Consider the following 25,684-nt stretch of genomic DNA (forward strand, 5'->3'; position numbering starts at 1 on the left):
AAAGCACCAGATTGAGCCAGAGAGAACGCAGCTCCGGAGTCAGGTATTGGTGCCGGAGCCAATTCCTGACCCGAGGTTGTTGCGAAGAAAACAACAACAATCATGGCCAACGAAAATGCATTAAGAATGTTGATTTGTGCCATTGCTACTAAATCTCGACTTATATGTACCAGATAGCTTCAGATATATCCTCTCCGATGAGATATCGAAGCTAGATCTGGATTCTTCGGTGCTAAAAAGCTTTAGATCTATCCTCTCCAGCGAGCTACCGGAGCCAGATCTCGATTCATCTGTGCCAAAAAGTTTTAGATCTGACAAGAGAGAGGTGAGGGAGAAGACCCTTTGTTTCAATTTATGTGAACCTATTTTCTTTTTAATTCGTGCAAAATGGATGACCTCTTTGCTAATTTGAAAATAAATTCACTTTATGAAATAATTTACAGTCACACAAATATTCAAAGCTTATTTTGAACCACAAATTTTATAAGTCTTCACTCTTTCTTAAATATCGTGCCCAGTCAAATGAATTGACATAAATTAGAATGGAGAAAATATTTACTAATGATAAGTATATGTTAGTTAGCTATGCCAAGTAAATATTCCTAAATCAAATCCGGCCATCTCAAACCATATATTCAAGTTTAATTAGCCAAAGATAAGATTTTAAATTAAAATATCCCCTTTTAATAATTCACTGCACATGCGCATACTGTTCTCAACACTTCCATCAGAAAAAAATCCCAATCATCCTTATCCAAAATTGAATCACATGACGGTCGGCGGTGGCGCTGGTAGTGCCGGCGGAGTTACCTCCGGCAAAAAACGACAACGTGTTGGTAGCAATAGTAGACTTTCTTCAACTATCGGAATAATCGACTCTTCTCGTCCCGATAATACCCTTACGGAACGGACTCAAAAGCCGTCAAGCATTCGCCGTACATCTTCTCACACCGTTATAACTGCTACCGGTGGATTTAACGATTCATCCACGGCTGACGTCATGCTCCGTCTATTCATCGATCAATTACCGTTATTCGATACGGATGATTCCGAATCAATCTCAGCCGTTGATTCATCTCAATCTGATGTCCAGATCTATCTTCACTCAAATGTTCTTCGTCGTTGTAAGTATTTCGATGCTCTCTTATCTGATCGTTGGCAAAAGGAATCAAACGACGTCGTTGATTCAGGAAACTCTTCTAGAATGTTCCGAAAGCTTAATCTCGGTGTTCCTTCACACACTGGATCAATTGATCATCATTTAACTGTTCTTCAGCTCTTATATACAAATGATTTCTCGATTACTATAAACAGTGTTTCGATAGCTTTGTGTTTACTTCCTGTGGCTTTGGAATTAATATTTGAGGATTGTATTAAGGCTTGTGTGAGGTTTATTGAGGCTGTCCCATGGACTGAAGATGAAGAAAGAAAAATACTCAGTATCGTTCCGTTGTTAGGTAAAGAGGAATCTGAAGAGCTTCTAGCTAGGGTTTCGATTGATAGAAACGATGCGTCTGAAGAAATGCTTCATGGATTGATATTATCAGCACTTCATAACCATCCGAACATGGCATTTGCTAAGGCATTTGTAGCTAAGCTTATGAGGGATTTTTCGTCTAAACAGACAGCGAAGAGAGTGTTGGATCGCGCTTTTTATAGTAGCTTGAAGATTGTGAAGGAATCGTTGGAGGATTATTCGAGTCCTGATTTTAGAGGTGATCATAATGAGACTGAGGCGATTCAGAGGTTGAATTTGCATACTGCGATGACGAACGGGAGGCATTTGTTGTGGTTGGTTGAGAGGATGATTGAACTGAGAGTTGCGGATACTGCTGTGCAAGAGTGGAGTAATCAGGCGTCGTTTACTGCTGATTTGCTGAGGGCTCTAAGGGATGATGCGTGGAGGAATATCGTTCCGGGACTCCCTGCAGTTGTGCTTCGATGCACTTGCAAGCTTTCTAATGCAATCACCACGGGAACTATCTTGGCTACTAGACAGGTCCGTTTTTCATTTTCTCAATTTTACAGTTGATTATTTCTAGTATATGTAATTGCTGAACATAGAGCCTAGGGAATAACAACAACAACAACAACATACCCTCCGACAGGTGGGTTTGGGGAGGGTAGAGTGTAGGTAGAGAGTTTGTTTCTGAAAGACCCTCAGCTCGAAGGAAGTGTAATTGAAGCGGGATAGAAAGGAAAATAACGACAGCAAAATAGAGCCTATGGAATGCACCTGTTAATTGTGTGCTATGAGGGCTTTAGAAGTTATGCTTATGGCAACATTCTTGTTCACTAATTGCAACACATGGACACCTTTAGGACTTAGGAGCATCTTGCACTTGAACATATTGTAGCATTAGCAAAGGATACTTCTAAGATTGGATAGCAGTGAATTTCGTGCTACTGTTTCATTAGCTTTCAGCTATTTTGGCTTGTAATTTTAAATGCAAGTAATAGTGGGACATCAATTGGAAGTTCTCCCATCCATTTGCTATATTCAACTTCATGTCTCTCGGGTCTTTATCCAAATGGTGATTGGCTTTTAGATGTTCTGCGACATCTCGTGTTGTTATATGACAATTGTGAACTACTTCAGTAAGTTTTAGATATTCATGGACTTGGTGTGATGCTTCGTCAAAGCAACTGCAAGTTATGGTATCATATAGCTGTTATCATGAATGCTTTACAGGTTTAATGTTTATTCATAGGCTGAATCCATGTTAGCAAATACTAATTGTATAAGGATTGCTGCTAAACCATAGTGGTTCTTTTCTTTTCCTATTATTTTTGTGATAGCTGTTGTGTTCCCTCTTCTCAATGTTGAATTCTTATAGGAGTAACTAAGTAGTATAATCTTCATAACTAAGTCCTCAATAAGGATTGTGGGTGCGAGAGGATAAGACGGGGCAGGAGAGGTAAAGAGCATTTCCCAGGTCATCTGCTGCAAACTAGAATATTCAATTTGTCCCGCCTTTTACTTATTAAATAGATGAAGCAGATGAGCTTATAAAGAAAATGTTACCCCTTTATCAGTTACTAATCTTAAAAGACAAAGTTACCCGTTATTGATCACTAATACAACAACAATAACATGCCTAGTGTAATCCCACAAGTGGGGGGTCTGGGGAGGACAAGATGTACGCAGACCTTACCTCTACCTTTGTTGTGGGGTAGAGAGGCTATTTCCGGTAGACCCTCGGCTGATCACTAATTTCAAGTGCAAAAACAAGTTAAAAAAAAATTGACTCATAGTGAAACAAGTGTTGTTCTTGAAGGCATACCTTAAAGCCAAGTAGAGGTGAATCTAGAATTTCTAGAACATATGTGCACCACTTAAAAAAGAAGGAAAAAGAAGTAGCAAGTGGGAATTGATCCCTAATCCTCTAGCTAAATAACTAAGCATTCAACCAAGTGCACCAGTCGGCCTTTTTCGAGCATGGGTGCCAGAAGTTAATATTATATCCATTTTATAAAATATGTACATAAAATATCTAGTTTTACGGGGAGATCATGTGTTCACATGCCGCATTTTTTTATATGTAAATCCGCCCCTGAAGCCAAGGCTGATACCTATTATTAGCCTATGTAATGCTTAACTCTTATTTCCTTGGCTACTTCTTGCCAACCTGCTCCTTGGCTTTACTTCTTGAACGTTGGAGGTGCCGGTGTTGGATGCTTGCTGTACTAATGTCAATCTCGATACACATGAATTTTTAATAACGCTACACCTGCAGAACAACTTGAATTTTTTAATATATGGATGTAGCACATGATTTATGTTTCTAGTTAACATTCAGCCCAAATTAAAAAGTACTAAGGGAAGATCAGAGGAGGATATAGTTATGCCCTTTTCAGCTGAACATTTAAATGATGTGGATTGTTTCAAAGAAATGGTTTGGATATGGACAAGATTTTCTCCTTATTTTGTACCTTGTTTTATTTGACACTGTTAAAATTACTGATTTTTATTAAAGGTAAACTTACTCAAAACCAGAACATGGGCATTCTGCAATAATAGCTTTCATTTTGATTTTTGCTGCTATGTCTGTTCTGTATCACCTGGTCAAGTGAATGTTGTGCCTAAAAAATAAATCATAGACGTAGACGGTGATGCAATTTTTCCATGATGGCTTCTGCTTTACTTCATTTTTCTAATGCCTAAACAGGTTAGAATGAAGATCGTGAAAGACTGGCTTCCAGTGTTGATTTTGTGCAAAGACAATGTAACACCCATGATGCCAAGTCACAAGATAGTATATGTGGAGCTGGAAGACACGTTTTTGAGGATTATATCCACACTTCCCTTGTCTGATGCACAGGAGTTATTGCAAAAGTGTCTCAGCTTTTCAACTAGGAACGTTGAAGACTGTCCTCACTTAATCAGTGCGTTTACCACCTGGTTCCGACGAGCAAATAAATTCCCCTTACCAGATATGTGATGGTTCGGTGGATAACCATGGAGACTTCTTGGTGTCTAATGTGCATACTAGTATCTCCATTCCAAGAGACACTGCTATTTGTACATAAAAAGTGTTCCCTCACCTTTTTACCGGTAGTAATGTGGATTGCATGACTCTTAGGTTGGTTACTTTGTGCTGCGCAGTATCCTTGATTGTAAGAATCGGTTTTTTAAGAGAATGGATCGCATGTATATAGACTTATGGCGTATGAAACCTGCCCCTTTCTATATCTATTAATAGCATTTCTTCTCTTTTCTCACACGGGGAGATATAAATTGCCCACAACAGCCCCCTTGCTAAAGGTGCTAATCAATGGTAAGCGCAACCGGAAACTTCGTAACTCACAGGGATAGTATAACCGTGTAGCTAATATTGTAGTCATTGTTAGGAGCTTTCAAAACTTATTCATGCAATTGAAGGTTGCAGAAATTTTGACGATTTCAAAAGGTTCTAGTCATATTTATGATTATAGTTGATCGGTTAAACTTTGGTTAAGCTTGAACGGTTTTACCTTTTTAGCTCAAGTGGAGAAGTAAAAACAAGCAACAATAAACCTGGTGTAATAAAAGTGGAGAAGTAACAACAGACCTAGTGTAATCTCAGGGTCTCTAGTGGAGAAGTAAATGTACCAATTGAAATTCAATATGAATAATTTGAATCTATAGGCTTAAGTATATAATAAAGCTTGCAAATTTAGACACCCATAAAAAGTGCATAAGACAGGCTTCGAAAGCAAAAATAAGGTCTATGGCAGGATGAGAAACCAGAAACACAAAGTTAAAACTATTTCCAATCTGTAAACAGTAATCTGCTATCCAATTCGCATGAACATGAACTAGCTTAAAACCTTTGAACAGACGAAACGTTCACCATTACATTTGACCATGTTACAATGCCATCAGCAGACCTAAGAATCACTGACACAAAAAAGAAAGAAAACCTATGAGAAATATGATTCAGAGAAGACGGTTTTAACGAGTATCCATAGTTTGCAACAAGGTGTATGCCTATAATGTAGCTCAAGTGCACAAGATTCAAGTTTTATTCGATGTCCAGATGTTACTGCTGCGAGTTATTTATAAAAGATCAGCTCAGGAAGAAACGGAAAAAGGGCATGGCATTTCTGCTTTCAAGAGGATCCTATCAGAGCTTAAGTTTGAGCGAAAGTTGTTAGTCAAAATCATCGAGTTAGCAGGTTACTTGGGATAGATGACATTAGAGTCATAGCAGTCAAACAGTCTGAAGATTCATAATAGACGCCTTCTGAAGTTTGTGGTTCCTTGGTAGGTGCGAACAAGAAGCCCGACTCCTATACCGATTCCAACACACATACTGAGGCCAATTCCAACACCAACTCTTACACCAGCATTGAACCAGGATAGTTCCCCATCTTCACCTTCTATATATTCCGTCCTAGAGTAAAGGTTGTTGTATTCATCACGCTCCTGCTTGGGTTTTGCATGCTCTGTAACCTGCACATGCATTATTTGCCCACTTGTGAAAACATAATCATAATAGCTGATAAAGAAAAAACAGGTGATGGTGCATAACAGATCAAAAAGTCATAGCAAAGACACGATTACATATCCCATTCAGATAAACGGAGAACTGGCTTCCACATATAGTGAAAGTTCAGTAATGTTTGTTCAGGCATTGCAAATTCTAACAAGTTCTATCTATTATTACATTTTTTTTTATTTTTTTTTAAGTTTAACAGCCGACTTTATTTGATCCCTAAATTATACAAAAAAGAAGTGCATTGGAATCTTTATACGTAGTATATATTCAGATTGCTGCTCTGCCTTCATCCAGTTAAAGGTCCCCTTAGTCAGTTGTCATCTAGTGTTTACTGCTTTAAATTCCACTCTCTCTATTTTCATAAATTGCAATCAGTAATTTAGCCCGTGATCATGTGAGGAGTTCTGGTAACTGAAAAAATTTGGTTATGGTAGGTGCCAATTTCCTGGTTAATTCGGTAATAAGAGAAGCAATATCTCAATCACCAACATATACCATTTTAACTGCTAGCACCTGCAAGAGAGCAGCGATAGTTTTTTATTTCCTTTCACCCATGTGGTATCCTGGTAAGTAGAAACATCAACACACAAAACGAAAAGGCAAGATACATATATGTGTATATGTGTGTGCATATAGGTATTCATGTATGTCCGTAGGAGTGTGTGTATATATAAATTATATTATATATAATTCTGGAGCAGAATCTATCCTTTGTTTCCCAAGAGTTCAGGATAAGTTTGCTCATGGTACTCGAGGATTATTGGCTGGTCCTGGGTACTGACAGCACAAGATAAGAAAATACAATTATAGAGGAGCTAAAAGCTACTACATAAAATATGGAAAAGCAAGTTCAACCAAAAGACAAACAAAACTTATTTGGCATGAAGGGTTAAAATTGCTAATTGACTAGTGGTTAAACATTGAGTGGTAAATTATCTCAAGCAAAGCTAGAACTCCAACCAATGTATAGGTGTAAACATCAAATCACCTGTAAACAGTATAGGGCTTTTTTCATTTTTGGCATGTGGGACAAAATTAATTACGGATGCTAGCCAAAATATACAGAACATATACACTGATCTTATATATAGTATGTATATTATACGTATATTTATACTTAATATACAAAACATATATATTTTCCGGCTATTATCTTTTTGAGAGGTCCAAAAATGTAATTATCCCAGTATACCTGCATTGCATGTGAAGAGGAAACATGGTACTGGCTTTCGGTTGCCTCATATTCCGGTATAGATTCCAGCATTCCCTGCCTTAGTTGCCTCTTCCGGTGGCCGAGTTCCAGGGTCCTTGTCAGTATAATTGGTTTCCCTGAGAAACAACCAGCCACATAAACTTCAATTACAGGAGAAACCAAATCCGTCCCGAGGTGTTGGTTTCCTTTGAGAAAGCTACTAGAGCTAGAACCAGCAAGCACATCTGTCTCACAATTGATGCTCCAAGATTGTCCATGATTTTCCGATTCATTAATAAACCCATTGCTATCACATAGTTCTAATGAGCCATACAACACAACAACATCCCTATCGAAAACCTCGAATTTCACACTTCCTGTCATACTTATATTATCCGTACTAACAAAAGTAACTTCCTCGGATTTCTTATCATACCTATCTCTTCTAAGTACCGTGGACACACCATCAGAATAAATTCCAGTCCGCGCACCATTTACTTCCAATAAGGTATCACGATTCAGTGGAACATGATTCATTGTAAGGTACTCCGCGGTTAAATCATGAAGCTCACATTTGCTAATTCTAACATAAAACACTCTCAGATCTAACCATTGTAAAGATAGCTTAAATCCTGGCTGATAAGGAGAGTGCTTCATGAGGATGTGGCCATTTTCAGCCACTACTCCATTCCCGTTCTCGTGTGAATTCTCCATTCCTTCACAAAAAGTAAGGCTTATTGCTCACCAAAATCCATAAAGATTTAGTTTGTTAGGAACCCCACTATTAGGACTCATAAGAGTGAAGAGAACCTGGAAATAGAAAAAGCAACAAGACAGAATTTTTATGAGTCCCACACATTTGAAGTAACACTAAGAAAAAGGAAAAAATAAGAAACAAGTACTAACAACTAATTGAACTCCTGAGAAAGAGAGATGAAATCAATGAATTTCCAATCAGAGCAGCTCATAACTATAAGAGATGCATAAAAGAATCTAAATAGTAAAATCTTTCTTTTCCATACACACAATAAAAGAGGGCTATAAAAAGTGAATTACTTCAAAGAGAAAAAGCTTGGGAGCATAAAGTAGGGACCTTTATAGAGCAAAATTTTATCACTGGTAAAAAGTTAAAAAGGCAATGGAACAGTGAAAGAATTAAGAAGGCTTAAACCACCTTGACAGTGAGCCAAACTGATAACAAAGGATAATTTGGAGGGACAAGAAAGCTAAACTCCATCACATTAAGCAGAAATTTCAAATCTTCAATCATTTATAACCTTTTGAAAGAGAGCTATTAGCAAGAAATGATAATTGTGAATAATAAAGAAGATGAGTGTATTACCAGAGATCAAGAGAGCAGAGAGAGAGAGAGAGAGAGAGTGTGTGCACCTTCAAATTCCTAAACCAATTTAATCTTCTTCTTTTTTTATATACAAAGAGGGTCATATATACAGCACTTAAAGGCAAACCAAATTCCAACAAAAGACACAGCAGCACTAAACGACAGAGTCATGTAGACGTCACGTGTACAAACAAAATTACATAATAAAACACAAAATATGTGTGAAAGACAGCATCATCATTCATCAACAAAACCCAACAAACAGTTTTCCTTACAGAACATACAACTCACCTCTTTGCCTGTACTGTACAAGCTTCACTATTAGTGACACGAAAAATATCAAATTAAAGACACCTTCATCAACTTCAAGAATGGCTAATCAATTTTAAGTTTCAGCTGTAAATACGATATCTATCTACTTCTACTTCTAGAGCCCGTTTGGATTAGCTGAAAAAAAATAACTTCTAAACATAAGTGCTTAAAATACTTTTAAGTTTTAAAAATTATTTTATAAATAAGTAATTATGTGTTTGAATAAAAGTGCTTAAAGAGTTTTTTAAATTAAGGGTAATAATGAAATTAATAGAAAATATAAGGGATAAAAGGATAAAGTTGTTGGTCAAATCAAAATAACTTTTAAGCTAAAAAATAAGTTGAGATTAAATAACTTCTTGATTTTAGTTTATTTTAAATATTTTTTAATTTAATTTAAATTATTTTCTATTTTTAAAATATCTAAATAAATTAAAATGATTTATAAATTGATTTGACCAACTTATAAGTCAAACGGGCTCCTACTACTATTACATAAGAGGGAATAAGCTGGCAGGTCAGGGTCAACATGGCTGACTGTCAGCTATGAGGGTATATTGGTCATTGCCGACTCATGAGGGTAATTCATGAATTAAATAAAATTGCTGCTGAGGATTGTTGTATATTGAGCCTTCAAAAGTTGTATCCTTGTACCAACAGACTGAAAAACCAATTGAATCCTTTCTAATTCCACATGGGTCCCTAATGCAGTTTTACTTCTTACAAATTTCTATTTTGCAGTGGCCCCCACGTGGACTTCTACCTTTGGAGGTTAGCTTTGCCCTTTGTTGTCCATCTTATTACTTCAAATCCTTTGTATGATTTCGTAAATAATACCATCTTTAAGTCCCTTTATATAGCGATTAGCATACGCTGTCAAGTACTCCCATTGTAGGAGCTGACATGAAATATCACGTAAGTAATATAATATTAAGAAAATTCATGCACTAATGATACAACTTGAGAATCTTATCAGGTAATACTAAGACAATTCACTAATAATTATTTCAGCTTGACTAAGAAAAGGTTTGGTGGTATGGGGCATCATTGATAACATGCATTTTCCAACAACGGAAAAATTATTTCTTCGATTTTGAATGCTATTACTTTTGGGACATCTGCAAACACTTCTTTGGATTATCAAAAGTTTAAACTGTTTTATTTTAAATCTTATGTTATGTTTATTTATCTGTTAACTTTATTATAAATATATTTTGTATGATTTAATTTGGAAGAATAATTGCAGACATCGTATTGCAGTATCATAATACAATTTTATCTATTTTTAACTTTGTCGATTTCATAGTGCATTTTCCATACAATAGATTAACAAAAAACTGAAATTTAGTTTCGAAATGGTGGTATGCATCACGATTCAGGCACATGGAGAAGGTCAAATTAAGTTTCAAGAAGCTTTTTAAGGATTATGCTCTATTTACCCCTCTAAAGAGCAGGTGTGTACGTGCGATATTTAAGAAAGAAATGAATTTTTTCTTAAAATTTGTGATCTTAAACATGTCGTAATATTTGTGTAGTCGTAAAACTTTTGAAACTTCTGTTTGTAACTTGTACGGCTATAAAAACTTCTCATTATAGGCAAGATAAAAAGTTTAAGTTAATTGTTTTTTTAAAAAAAAAAAAGACAAAATAGATTTGCATACTTTTTGACCCAATTTATGTGATACTTTTTGTTTGTTGATATTCAAACGGCATGAATTTTAAACAATATTTTAAAATGTATTTTTAATCAAAATGATATGAGAAAAATTGCATAGTACTTTTCATGTAGTTCATATATATATATATAAATTTTAATCTCAAGATATTAAATTAATTTAATTCAAATTAAATTTAAAATTTAATCAAATTGACACTTGAAAAACTAAAAGTATCATATGAATTGGATCGGAGGGTGTAAGTTATCGTTGTAACAGAGTGACAAAGAGGAAAACGCTCTCACCTCTTTTTTCCCAACAGTGGTCAAACACCATTCGTCATTAATTTCAAGAATTGGCTGTAAATATTATACAGAGAGTAAAGACGAGGACAAGACCCTTAAATATTTCTCGTCTTCAAGTGTGGTGAAATGAAACACCGCAAATTATTATTGAGTTAAAAGCCGAACTAGCAGAGACGTGTGTGCTTAAATATGTGGTAAAGATGGTTCTTTTGTACTTACTATACAAGATGGTTAAGCTTCAGCCGTTTATTTATGTCGAGGTCAAATCATTAAAATTTTGTTGGAAAATATTTCTTTGGAAGCACCGTCCATTGAATGAAGAACATGAATGAATTGGAAGATGTACCCTTACATGTGATTTTAGTCCGTTCAGAAAAGATGTCATATTTATTTTTCTTTAAATAAAATAAAGAAAAAAAATTATTTATCTAAAATTAATTTTAAAAATTTTAATATTTTTATTTATACTCACATAAATATTTATAATTTGTTTAGATAATAAATTTTGAAAAAAAGTTTAAAATTTTATATATCATTAAATACTACCGCATAAATTGAAACGAATAAAATATTGATAGTACTTGGTAAGATTTTGACTTTTGAGGCGCGTAAAACTTTTTCTTTAGAACTGATTTGCCCCCACTTATAGTTTGTACGTAATCAGATTAATGACAAGTATTCTTTCACGGTAATACAAAGGAGAGTTCTTCAATTAGCAATACTTGAAGAATTCTAATCAATCTTTCACTCGGAAAACAACAATCGTAATGTCATAATCATTATCTCATTAGAAATTTAGTTGATCCTTCGATTTATAGGAGTGATTGAGCCCGAATTTTTATTAAGAAAAGTCAAAATATAAAATAATTACTATACACATAAACATTACTTACTTTATTTATTTTTTGGAAGTGTTTATTTCTATAGAGATAAGGTGTTGGATCGAGCTTTTATAAATGAATTAAGAGCCCGATTAGATGGGCTTATTTTATGTAACTTTTAAGTCTAAGTCATAAGTTAGGAATTGTAATTTTTAACTTTTGGCTTATTTTGATTATTTTGGCTTATAAAACAAGTGATTAAAAATACTTTTTTACTTTATCCAAACACTACAAAATATTTTAAAAACTGTTTTGGCTTAAAAACACTTAAAATAAGCCAATCCAAACGAGCTCTAATTGTTTTTAAGTACAGTAACAAGCAAAAGTTATTTTCTAGAAGATAAAAAGTGTAGGTTTCTCTAGAAGTATTTTTAAAACTTTAGTCAAATACAGAGGGTGGAAATGAACGGTCGAGAACTCTAATTGTAAATAACAGAGGAATGTCACCAAATTTTTTGGGAAGTTAGAATTAATAGTGGGTGGAAATTTGGAAATGCATTTTCTACATAAGCAAAACTGGAAATGAACGGTTAGGAATAAGATGAGAATGGAGCCAAGTCGTGTCTGTCGTAAAATATCTTATCCTGCAACAGTATCCGCAGCAGCAAGACAGAAAAGACTAAAGAGAGCAGCAAGACACGCACTGCCTCAGTTTGTTAACAATATGTGCAAAACACGCACGTCATCCGCTACTTCCAAAAGGATTCAGTATGTGCAAAACATGCCATATAAAATCATGATTTCAAATTAATATTTGTTTATGCAATTTGCACAAATTGACAATAAATTATACCTCACTAGCTCAGTCCCAACTTATGGCCTTACAAGGTGAAAATAATGGTAACTTATGTGGAGGTAATGGGATTATTCAACGGCAATCAATCTTAACATGACTCCATCACGAGTTTAAATATATATATTGTTGGTAAAGGGATTATTCAACGGCAATCAATCTTAACATGACTCTATCACGAGTTTAAATATATATATTGTTGGTATAAATAATTTTTATATCGTCTGTATAAAGAATTTTATATATTTACAAAATAATTTTTATAGATAAATCTCCTTGACCTGTGAGATTTATAATATCAAAATTAAGACACCGGAACAAGATGACCTGATCATATTATAAAAATCTCTTTGATTAATGTTAAAAGGAGAATTAAACACCGGAATATACATCAATCCACCTTAGTTGGTGATAGAGAGACTTGCACTTCTTTTTTCCAAACTATAGTATGACTGTTAGTATCTATCACATCGTAGTGGCATAGAATGTGATAATACTTTCCGTAAGTCATTTTGTTTTCAATTCCATGAACATGCACTTGGCATGAATAGCTTTCTTGTTCCTTTCTCTTCTTTCTTGTTAGGCACACGCACTAGCTGTAATAAAGTAAACCAAATACGGGAAAGAAAACGAACACGAAAGTACCGAACTGTTTAAATAGCTAGAACCGGAGGATGGAATCCTTTGTTACCAGATTCATTCGAACTCAATTTTTAATACAAACAATAAAAATATATGTGAAGATTTACTAAACTTCCAATAAACATTAGAATTGAACTCATAATTATAGAAGTACAATGAATTCATTGCTAAACCTTTAAAGACTAATCATATATTCATCTCCGATTGAAACGAAAACTCGTCAACAAAACACAAAGCATGTAATAAATGTAGCATTCTAGGAAAGGCGATGTAGCGAAGAAGTGAAGGCCGAAAAGAAAAACATTTGCAAGGTGTAGCAGATTGGAATTTATATATTTCCTTGTACCAATGCCTCGAAAGTTCACAAAAAATAAAGCGTCGTAATAAATTTGTGACAACTACAATTCCGACAAACAAATAAAATGATGCTATAGAATAGAACGCACAACTATTTGACATTATTTACAACTTACATAAATGGTATAATCCTGTTAAGATTCCGGGAAATGTACACGAGTTTTGCAAGATAATCGGAATGGGCATTTGCAGAGGTAAATGAGTTGGGTTTAGGAATGAAATATCACGTGAACCATGTCCGACACATCATCTTCTTCATGCTAGAACCACGTGCTCCATTATCTTTTACCTCACGTAAATGTCTAAAATTAAAAAGGATTACTCGGTCTCAACTTATGTATTTTGTTCGACGGTACAGACATCGGCCACCACGCTATTTATTAAGTGTGCTTCATATGTAGAATATATTACATGTTCATATGAAAGACTGACAATTTTGTCTCATCATTTGAATTTATTATTCTATGAGTAGGGCTTGGGCCTGCAGCACGTAGAAGCACATCTTTTGGGGCCAACCCGTTTAACCATTTTTTTGGAAAGAATAAAAAGGAAGAGATGACCAGTCTGCTATGTTATGAAGGAAGATTTCCAATGCTCCCAAGTCCTGATATTCAAAGCCTAAACTTGTAAGCATTTCTAGTAGAACTAGGGAGAGCAACTGATTGGACACATTCATATAGATGGGGCTATAGACTATTATAGACTCTACCTAGTGTTTTGTAATTTGGATCCTAATCTATTTAATGTTCTTTTGCGTTGAAGCACTGATTGCTTTAGGGCCCGTTTGGAAAGCCACCCAAGTAATTACACAATTATGTGAGAATTGAATGTAATTGACAGGGTGTAATTACACTCTCCAGTTCTCAAGTGGGGGAGGGGGGGAAGGGCTGAGAATTAGGTGTAATTACATCCTGTAATTACAGAGTTACTTTTTAGTTTATTTTATTTTATTTTTTTTCTTTTTTAGTTTATTTTTAATTTATATTATTTAATTTCTTTTTTATTTTATTTTAATTTCTTTGCTTTTCTAATTTATTTTTTTTATTTTATCAATTAATTTATTTTTTATTTTTACTTTTTAATTATTTTTATTTTTTTAAAATATTTTTTTATATTATTTATATTTCATTTCCTTTCTTCTTATTCCCAACCTTTTCTTCTTGTGGTTCCATGTAATTGCTCGTATTTTTTATTTTTTTTTATTTTACTCATTTAGCATAACCGTATTATTATTCTAATTTTTGAAACTACATCTCTTAATATTAGAAAGAATGAGTCATTAACAATCTTGGCACATAATGAATGACGTTATTAAAGTAGAATTTCGTTGTGAATGTTGTTATAGACTTATATTTTCCCTTTCTTTTGAATTATAGGAGTATTTACTTATGTTACGTTGGAACTTACTTATGTAATGTTAAAATTTGACATAAGAGTATTATGTTAAAAAAAATCTTTTGGACTTTGAATTTAGGTTATATTTTCGACTTTAATTTATTTGCTTTAGTACTATTGACTTGTTATTTCATATTGCTTGTTGTTTGTTTTTCACTTATAATTGATAGAATTCTTTTTAAACATTTGAATAATATTGTGGCATTATATTTATAAATATTCTTTTTTTTTTCAAAGATCAAATCCCATGATGTTCTCACAAAAAAAGTATGCTTTTAAGTTTTATAATCATTTAAAAAAAATATTATTAATTTGAAATTATATATCAACTATTTTTTACAATATAAGTTACAAATATATGATTCTTAATTAACATATTTTCAAGAAACAATGTGTTATTAAATAACTAATTTAATATCATTTATAAAGGCACATATTTTTCAATATTAATTTTAATTTTTTTATAATTAAATTTTATTTTTAAATTAAACTAACTGTGTAATTACACTTGTGCAACCAAACAGCACGCTTGTAATGACACTGTAATTACATTATGACAAACAAACAGGTCATTATAATTACAATATTGTGTAATTACTAGGGTAGTAATTACATCAATTCCAATTACCAGGTGGCTTTCCAAACAGACCCTTAAGTCATCCGATAAAATTTGTCATGCTTATTTCTTATTAATAACTAGACGGCCTATGCCCGTGCTGCGCACGGGCCCAACACGTTAGATTATAGTGTATTTATGTGTATGTAGTTATTTTTGAATAGTGATTATATATATATATATATATATTATGTTCAAAACACGATTAATATAACATTGTAGTTTGTGCTCCGTATCTAAAATTTTATTATATTAATGTTTTCTATGAACACAAAATCGACAAATTTATTAATATTTTTTAAAAGAGAAGACTTGTTTAAAAGGAAACTATTTTCTTCTCTTTGAGATAAAACAATAGCAATATTTAAGCATCAGTTGATACTTTTAATTTTAATTCGATTAATTTAAAGATGTAAAATACTTATTATTTTTTATCAAATTTTGATTTGGACAATTCTAATTCAAATTATTAAATTAATTTTACATGTTTAAAACAAAACAAAACAAAGTAGAAATTGATTTTTTATTTAAACGAAGAAATACTATTTTTTAATTTTTAGTAAATATTCTCGGTTTAGCTCATTTTACTTGTCATGTTGTCTTTTGCATGCATGGTTTTTTAAGAAAACGTCGATTAGAATTATAATTGACTAATTTACCTTATTCATTATTTGATCTGCGTTTGATATATTTTTTTTACGACATTAATTTCTTTTCACATTTATTAGAGTAAGAATAAAAATAAAAAAGTAATTAAATTCTATCTTATTTTAAAATATAAATATTTTCAATATATTTATTTTAGTAAACATAACAAATAAATGATACGGCGGAATAACAAATACAACAGTTTAATATCTAGATTAGATCTCAGGCTAATATAAAAAAAAATTGTATGGTTTGACTACTTAACCTTTTGAAGAAAAGCAATTTCATAGATTGACACGCACGTGGTAATGAATTCATCATTATTGACTTAATGAGATACATTGGAAATTACATGAATATTGTTTGATTTTTTAATAGGGGGTGCACTTTTTATTTTTGGACATTATTAATTTGCACTATTTTTATGCATATATATATATATATACTATGTTCAAAACACTATTAATATAACATTATAGTTTGTACTTCGTATCTAAAACTTTATTATATTAGTGTTTATTACGAATACAAAGTCTGCACTTTTTTTTTACATTTTTTTTTTTAATAAGGGGTTCACTTTTTTTTTTTTATATTACTTGATTTTGTTAATATGGGATCCACTTTTTTTTACCGTGAGTTTGGAGATGGTGGGATCCGTTTTTTTTATATTGCTTGATGTCGTTTAGTATGGGGTCCACCCTTTATGGGGTGCACTTTTTTTTTTTGGACATTATTAGTTTGTACTATTTTTATGCATATAATATATATACATATACTATGTTCAAAACACGATTACTATAACATTATAGTTTGTGCTCCGTATCTAAAACTTTATTATATTAGTGTTTGCTACGAATATAAAGTCTGCACTTTTTTTTAACATTATATTTTTTTTAATATGGGGTTCACTTTTTTTTTTTTTTATATTGCTTGATTTTGATAATCTGGGGTCCACTTTTTTTTTTCCCCATGAGTTTGGAGATGGTGAGTTCCATTTTTTTTTTTTTTATTGCTCGGTGTTATTTAGTATATCCCCCCCCCTCCCCCTTTTTTTTAAGGGATAACGGACGACGAAGCATGGGTCTAAACCCATGCTTTATATAATTTATTTTTTTTTATATTGCTTGGTGTTGTTTAGTATGGGGCCCACCCTTTTGGCCATTATTAGTTTGCACTATTTTTATGCATATAATATATATATATATATATATATATATACACACACACACACACAAACACTATGTTCAAAACACGATTAATATAACATTATGGTTCGTGCTCCGTATCTAAAACTTTATTATATTAGTGTTTGCTATGAATATAAAGTCTGCATTTTTTTTTTTTACATTGTTTGTTTTTTTAATATGGGATTCACTTTTCTTTTTTTTATATTGCTTGATTTTGTCAATATGGGATATTATGTTCAAAACACGATTAATATAACATTGTAGTTTGTGCTCCATATCTAAAGCTTTATTATATTAGTGTTTGCTACGAATACAAAGTCTGCACTTTTTTTTTTTGACATTGTTTGTTTTTTTTAATATGGGATTCACTTTTTTTTTATATTGCTTGATTTTGTTAATATGGAGTCCACCTTTTTTTTTTTTCCCGTGAGTTTGGAGATGGTGGGTTCCACTTTATTTACTTCTTTTTTTTTAAAAAAAAATATTGATTGGTTTTTTTATTTTTTAATATTGGTTGGTGTTTAATATGGGGACCACACTTTTTTTTTTAAAGTATTTTAAGTATGTTGCTGTACAATAATTTCATTTGCTCCCACTAATGGGTTGATATGCATGTGACAATAAATCTATCATTATTGATTTAATTGTTTGATTTTCTAAGCACTTTTGTATTTTAAGTATGTTGCTGTACAATAATTGCATTTGCTCCCTCTAATGGGTTTATACGCATGTGGCAATGAATTCATCAGGCTATATGAGCCCACAATTTTTTTTTTTCAAAAATTGGAAAACGAATATATATATATATATATATATATATATATATATATATATATATATAAGTATTTTAAGTATGTTGCTGTACAATAATTTCATTTGCTCCCTCTAATGGGTTGATACTTATGTGGCAATAAATCCATCATTATTGATTTAATTGTTTGATTTTCTAAGCATTTTTGTATTTTAAGTATGTTGCTGTACAATAATTTCATTTGCTCCCTCTAATGGGTTGATACGCATGTGGCAATGAATCCATCATTATTGATTTAATTGTTTGATTTTCTAAGCATTTTTTTTTAACATTGTTTGTTTTTTTTAATATGGGATTCACTTTTTTTTTTTTTTTTTTAATATTGCTTGATTTTGTTAATATGGGATCCACTTTTGTTTTTCCCGTGAGTTTGGATGTGGTGAGTTCCACTTTTTATTTTTTATTTTTTATTATTGGTTGGTGTTTAATATGGGGCCCACAATTTTTTTTTAAATATTAGTAGTTGTTTAAAATAGGGGGAATAACATATATATACATAAGAATAGGGTATATTTACAAAATATGACGATACTTTACAGTTTACAAAACATAACAATAGATTTCTTACACAATATATACGAAAAGTTTCTCAAGGCTTAAAAATTTCGCTCAACATTTTGTGTATGAAAACTGTATGAAATATTTATATCTCGCTCAAGGCTTAAAAAATCCGCTCAAAATTTTATGTATGAAAACTGTACGAAATGTGTTTATCTCGCTCAAGGCTTAGATTTCTCACATTTTACGTGTATGAAAACTGTATAAAAACAGTATGAAGTATGTATTTAACTATATAAAATTTGTATAAAGTTTAGGATAAGTTTTTGGAAATTTAATACAACTATAACAACATGGTATACAACTTTTATACAAATTAGAATCTCACTTTGAAATTCGAATGAAATTAATACAATTGAAACAACATTCTATACAACTTTCATATAATACGGCAACAAACAAGGTGGAGTCAATCGATGTTTGGAAACAGAATTCGTCATAATCAACCGTTACCGTCTTCAGATCTACGCACACTCTCAAATTACCATAATTTTACAAAAAGATGGATGCCTTCCCCATAGCTGGGAAGGTACGAAAGTAGCAAGAAAGTATTTTTTCCAAATCAGTATTTTGACGGTAAGAGACATAACCAAACCGTAGCATCAATTATTAACAACACACATGCCAGAAAATCTAATGGATGGTGGCGGCCATAGAATTCATTATCCTTCCTGAATTCACCCATTAAACCCACTTCCAAAAGCCGGATCTGACTCCTGCAAGTGGGTGTTGCAATGCTCAATTAGTGTGATGGAAGGAGGAAGAGAAGTGATAAATGGGTCAGATTGGGGAAGGGAATGGTGGGGCGGCTATGTAGTTAGAGGAAAGAGATCGGGGAGAAGGGGAAGGGAGGGTGGGACGGCTCTGTTCTGGAGGAAGAAGAGAACAATGAGAAGGGGAAGGGGAGGGTGGGTTTTAATTTTTTTCAGATCTGGTATGTTTTGTAATTAAGTTATTATGTTCTGTAAATAAAGAAAAATATTCTTATGTTTTGTAATATAGGGTCTTAAGTAGTATTATTAGGCTATTTTCTCTTTAAAATATGTGGGCCACAATTTTTTTTTTAAATATTAGTAGTTGTTTTTAAATATGTGGGCCCATAATTTAAAAAAAATAAATATTAGTAGTTGTTTAAAATATGTGGGCTCATAATTTTTTTTTTGGGCCCACAAACGGACGACGAAAAAGTGGTGGGTGGACGACGAAAAAGTGCCCACTCACTCTTCTAAATAGTTAGATAGAATTTGTGCTGCTTTGCAGCAACAATCATCACAAGATAGCGTTTGTAAGGGCGCAGAGAGCACTAGAAAATGAACAAAACTTCCAATCTTTTAGCACTGGAATGGATCATCCAAATCCAACTTGGGCAAGTCCTAATCCATTAGTACGGCAGGAGTAATTGCAATGACATAGCCACTTAAGTCTACGACCCACGTTACTTTACAAATAAGTCATCTTGCCATACCAGAATCTAAAACAGCAGCATCATCCGTCTACGGATGTTTCAAGATCCGGCTCTATTCCTTTCACAATTTTCTATGTATACAAAAGAGAGTCATCTCAACAATCGAAAGACAAGGGAAAACATTCAGCAAGTCCCTTTATTTTGTGGATTTCTCATAAACAAACTTTTATATTCAACGAAAGAGCTCAGCGATAGAGGCTTTCAGATCTCAGATTTTCCGCAATCTCAGTTTCCCATCGATCTCCATTCTCAAGAAGCTTCTCCTTGTCGTAAAGGAGTTCCTGATGCATACAATTTATTAGTCAAGGCATGTAACAGTAGAAGTTCATTTACTTCAATTTTTTTTGCTAATATACTATTATAACAGACCTCATGAGTTTCAGTTGCAAACTCAAAGTTGGGCCCCTCAACAATGGCATCAACAGGGCAGGCTTCTTGGCAGAATCCACAGTAGATGCACTTTGTCATATCGATATCATACCTGTAATAGTTTATATAGACATGAGCATGAGTATCTTAAGTATCTAATGGGACATCAGCAAACTGATAAAAGTGTACCTAGTCGTTCGACGACTGCCATCTTCTCGCTCTTCGGCCTCGATTGTGATAGCTTGAGCAGGGCAAATCTGTTAAAAAGCTCAATTCATTTGTATCAGTATACTTCAACATGAATGCTAGCAATGTCATCCACAGAAGTCTTAAATTAAGCATAGCACTATAGCAGTATATAGTCCCTGTGACTGACTTTTTTTCTTTTTTTCTAAAAAAAAGGAATAATCCCTCCCTAGGAAAAGCTTCTTTTCAGATTGAACTGCTCAAAAACAGTGCCAATTGGGGGTGGCACGGTAAAAAAAAAAAAAAAAAAAAGGAATAATCCCTCCCTAGGAAAAGCTTCTTTTCAGATTGAACTGCTCAAAATCAGTGCCAATTGGGGGTGGCACGGAAGTTTTATCACTTTCAGTTAACTTGATTTTGGTTTTTAAATAGACAACTGACCACTAGACCAAAATGGAAACTTTTTGATGGGTGTTCGATTCAGTTTGTTGGTGAACTTCATATCATTTTTAATATTGTTTCACCCTAAATTACAATTCGTGGGCCTAAATTTGATGTAATAAATACTTGTCAAATTCTTTTGATATATCAATTGTGCTAGGTGCTAACTCACTAAAGAATCTCTCTTTATCCACATTTCATCATTAACTATACTATATACCATAGTATCATATACTTCAGATATAATATTGTATTAACATATTCATAATACATTTAATTAATTTAACATTCCATTTCAGCCTTTTCATTTTTTTAAACTCAAACTGGAGTTAAATGACCAAATCCCTAACAAGAATGAAAATGGAACTGGTGTTTTCAGCTTACACCAAATAATACCTACCCTTTAAGGGCCAGCTAGGAAGTTTAAATGTTCATCATTATTATATAAATGCTCATTCTTATATTAGTCACTGGTTACCACAATTTCACATGATATTCACATGATAACTTTCTCTTGCTCTTCAAGAAGTAGCTTTTACTGCTAAAGACATAATTTCGACTAGATTCTTCACACAATTCAACATAGTACGAGAGCATGCAAAGAGTTGAGTGTCGTATTATCACACTTCATTTTAAAAAAAGATCATATGCTTGACAGAAGCAAATCCCACCCCCAATTTGAAGGAGCATATAAGAGACATAATTGAACTGTGTGAGACGATTCACACAGTTCAAAATGTTATCGTGCTTCCATAAAGAATATGTTGTTATACATATTTCCCCATTACGCATATATTGTCAACTCAAGCCTAATCACCATATTACCCAAGATCAGGACCCTTGATCAAGAAAAGAGGGAGTTCAGTCTGAGCAATTTCTATGTTCTTACAATTATTATCAAAAAGACATATTTCACTAGTATTCTTCCTTTTCTTATTTAGAAGACGCTTCAACTGCGTCCATCAATGAAAGAATGGAAGTAGCAGTTAGTAAATACCCCAGAACACAAGTAGTCACACACCTTAACCGGAACAGTAGAAGACCAATACTGGCGTCATAATAACCCAGATCTTAAGTTTTATGAAGGCAACCAACAGAGAATTTCATAAAGGAAACCAACAGAGAACAATGATGGACACAGGCCCGAATCAATAGTGTGTAAATAGATAGTGCAGTTTAATCATAGCAAGCACTTACAGCTTCACAGAGTTTACATGCAATGCATCTTTCCTCTCCTGTAGGATAACGTCGAAGGGCGTGTTCACCACGAAAACGGGGGCTTAAAGGCCCCTTCTCAAATGGATAGTTAATCTGCAATATAATGGTTATTTGATTTGCTACTCATAAAGGTAAAGGCCGAGACATTAGCATGCCGAATGCTACTCCATTCGGCAATCAAACATAATACTATTAAGGTAAAAAGCTAGTAGAAGTATGAGAGACTTACAGTCACTTTCTTTTCAAAGAAGTATTTAAGCGTCAGCATCAGACCTCGAACCATTTCAGTCAAAAAGAGTGTATTTATGCTTCGCTCAAAGACTGCATTTAGTCAAAAAAATAATCAGAAACAGGTAATGCACGAAGGCAGCGCCAGGGAAATCTAAGCGACACGCAGAGTCAGAAATCTTTAAAAAGATTTACCTGAATTCCAATCTTTTGATAGCTCCTTTGCTAGCTGCTCTCTTTCTTCATCATCTGAGACGACAGAAAAAGCAGTGGATCATGGAAGTAAGTTCTACTGAGAAACCCCAAAATAAGGCACAAAAAAGCCCAGGCGACAAATAACAAACCAATGACTATCAGTTGAGTAGTACTAACTACTTTTTATTAGTGACTTTGAGTTTAGCAGTAATAACTACTTCGCAATCAGAGTAAATTATTGCTCCGAATCATTTACCGTCATCTAATTATGTTCTTCATGTAGCATTCAGACCGAATGACTCTGTGAAACTACGTCGATACTTCCACATATTATGGGTAACCTACGAAACATCTAACATACCATTGACACCCTCAAGAACTGGATGTCGCATAGCCCAGCGTTTATTAAAAAACAAATCAACGCACTCAGGGTACACTGCCAATCTAGAATGATAATGTGCAATAGAGAAAAAGTAATCTGAAGCATTAGCCCAACCTTCTAATTCCATTTAGGATTGATTTTCTCTCAATTTTTTTTTTGAGACTGGTAACATGTGATTGATTTTCTCTCAATTTCAACAGAAAATTAGATGGCATAACAGACAGGTGTTTCTACTTGCAAGAATTTGCATGGTCCTAGCCAGAATAACTAACTATGTACCATGTTATGAGCTACTTTGATTGTAATATTTCCTTAGCCGCAATGGAAATTTGATTGCGGACTTTAATAATATCGATATGCGCAAAACATTGCTATCATGCGTAAAGTTAACATATTCTCTCTATCCCAAAATGCTTGACTTACTTTCCTCTCAAGATTTTCCATGGAAAGTAATAATCATTTCAACTATCACAAAAGGTTCTAGTGGTCCTATAATCTAATTATTTAACCCAAAACTCCAGATATGACCAAGGTCCCCAACAAATTCCAAACAACCCATATTTTCTACTCCTCCCTAGATAATTGTGCTCATCTAAGTGAACAACCCAATAGGAAAGGAAGGTACTACATACCACACTGCGTGAGCTACAACCTTTTCTCTACAGCCATGCCATCCACATACATACTAAGACACTCACAGTAAGGTGTTGGTGGGTTTGGGGAGGGGGAACTGGAGTGCACAGCACAAACCTTTGTCAGTTGAAAACGAATGCTTGGTAGCAAATGATCGAGTACCAAGAAAAGTTCCATTAGATGTATTAGTCCCTTGCCATGCTTGTCCTGCCAAAACCTACAGTTCCCACAGAAAGAAAAAGGTGTCAAACCATTCTATTACGCCATAAAATATGGAAATGCACAAATACATACACATATACAAGTGTGTGCATGTAATCATTTTTATGTATGCATACAAAGCAACCACATTGACCAAGAACCTACAAAGTAGTCAAGTAACTGCCAACTCTCGCACCTCCGGATGAAGTTTCTCAACAGACAGAATGTACTGTATGTAGTATCTTAAAGTTTAAAAAGATGAAAATGAAGGAAATGTTTTTTAAAATGGTAAAAAAGTCTTTTATCCTACCACATAATCCTAGAACAACAAACTGTGCCCTAAAGGCACCGAATATTTCTATCATTAATCATCTTTGTTACCTCTATAACAACAATTTCTACTTTTTTTTCTACCTATTTATGTCTAACCCCCTCAGTCCCCAGAAGTATTTAAGCTTACACGCTACTAGGATTATTCCACATTTATCCCCTCGCGATTTGAATCGGGCAACAGCATGACAAAAGAGGAGGTACAGTGAAGCAAAAAAAAAAAAAACTTTATCCTGCCGCATAATTATAAAACCAAAAACTGTGCCCTAAAGGCACCCCATATTCCTATCAGAGCGTTGTTCCCCCACCCCACCACTCTTTTGCATCAAATAATCAATAGCATAGACTAATTTCTAAACATGAGGTCGTTTCCATAACCTAAGGGGTCATTTGGTTGGGGAACAAGTTATCCAAGATTAATTATCCCAGGATTAGTTATACAGTCCCACCCTTCCACAGGGATAAAAATCACACTACAATCTTGGGAGATTAGTTATACCGAGATTTTATCCATCCCAACCAAACGTGGGATAAACTCTACCTCAAATTTAATCCCGGGATTAATTATCCCTTATCCCTGGTACCAAAGGAGCCGTAAGTGAAAACCTGAGGCGGAGGAAAGCTAATACAGATGAAATTGAGTGACCAAACGGTTCAATTGAGCTTTGAAATGACTGGACGTGTAAATGAGCAAACGAAAGGGGATAGATAGAGAGTCTCCACTTACAAGCTGGCGAGAGCGAAGAGCAGATAGAGATTTGCGAGCTAATATAGCGGCCATTGGAGTGTCCAGAGAGAAAACCAGAAAGGCGATTGCCAACAACTGAAATGTTTCGCTTGCAGTTGCACTTACTATAGTCGGTGTTATGTAGTCGCTTTGGTTAAAGATTAAATAGTATGCGTTTTTATTATTAAAAAAAAAAGTTATTTTCATAATTTAAACTCAAGAATTATGATTAAAAATTAAGTGATCAATTATATCCCAAATAATATATAGATTTTAAATTTAACATGATCTGGTTTACACAGTTTGAAAATCAATTCTCTACTTATACAGCAAAATAAAAAAATTGGTGAATTTTAATTTATGGAAATTTGCACTTTTCGTTCCTGAAATATAGAGAAATTCTAATTTTCGTCACGGTGATAAATGGTTGAACACGTTAAATCTTCAATTAATTCAAATATTTACTTTTGATTCATTTGCTTTTGCATCTTCACAGATTCAACGAATTATTAATTGTTAAACAATTTCCTAAAATACATGAAATTGTTTTATGCCCCTAATTTAAAAAAAAAAAACTACGAAAACCACCCAATTTGATTTATTTACCTGAAACATGCAACCAAATCTGCTCTGA

General features: G+C 33.4%; 3 protein-coding genes across 5 annotated transcripts; 1 reads left to right on the forward strand and 2 right to left on the reverse strand.

The window, feature by feature from the left end:
* Positions 1-573: 573 nt before the first annotated feature.
* On the forward strand, positions 574-4,722 carry LOC132599167 (BTB/POZ domain-containing protein At3g05675-like). Its single transcript, XM_060312415.1, has 2 exons — positions 574-1,999; positions 4,170-4,722. The coding sequence occupies exons 1-2, from the start codon at positions 701-703 to the stop codon at positions 4,440-4,442; spliced, it is 1,572 nt and encodes a 523-aa protein (XP_060168398.1). The 5' UTR covers positions 574-700; the 3' UTR covers positions 4,443-4,722.
* A 560-nt stretch (positions 4,723-5,282) lies between these two features.
* Positions 5,283-8,934, reverse strand: LOC132599169 (uncharacterized protein At1g01500-like). Of its 3 annotated transcripts, none has more exons than XM_060312417.1 (3): positions 8,807-8,934; positions 7,174-7,983; positions 5,283-5,935 (listed from the first exon to the last, which is right to left on the reverse strand). In XM_060312417.1, exons 2-3 carry the CDS (start codon positions 7,885-7,887, stop codon positions 5,711-5,713), a joined length of 939 nt encoding a protein of 312 aa, XP_060168400.1. In that variant the 5' UTR covers positions 7,888-7,983; positions 8,807-8,934; the 3' UTR covers positions 5,283-5,710. The 3 variants fall into 3 exon arrangements, with proteins under 3 accessions (XP_060168400.1, XP_060168403.1, XP_060168402.1); XM_060312420.1 differs by lacking the exon at positions 8,807-8,934 and adding an exon at positions 8,563-8,684; XM_060312419.1 differs by lacking the exon at positions 8,807-8,934 and adding an exon at positions 8,516-8,600.
* An 11,052-nt stretch (positions 8,935-19,986) lies between these two features.
* Positions 19,987-25,192, reverse strand: LOC132599170 (NADH dehydrogenase [ubiquinone] iron-sulfur protein 8, mitochondrial-like). Its single transcript, XM_060312421.1, has 8 exons — positions 25,051-25,192; positions 23,910-24,009; positions 22,778-22,831; positions 22,584-22,675; positions 22,334-22,447; positions 20,699-20,766; positions 20,510-20,621; positions 19,987-20,421 (listed from the first exon to the last, which is right to left on the reverse strand). Exons 1-8 carry the CDS (start codon positions 25,102-25,104, stop codon positions 20,326-20,328), a joined length of 690 nt encoding a protein of 229 aa, XP_060168404.1. The 5' UTR covers positions 25,105-25,192; the 3' UTR covers positions 19,987-20,325.
* Positions 25,193-25,684: the final 492 nt, after the last annotated feature.

This window comes from Lycium barbarum, chromosome 6 (assembly GCF_019175385.1).
Source record: "Lycium barbarum isolate Lr01 chromosome 6, ASM1917538v2, whole genome shotgun sequence".
Taxonomy (NCBI): Eukaryota; Viridiplantae; Streptophyta; class Magnoliopsida; order Solanales; family Solanaceae; genus Lycium; species Lycium barbarum.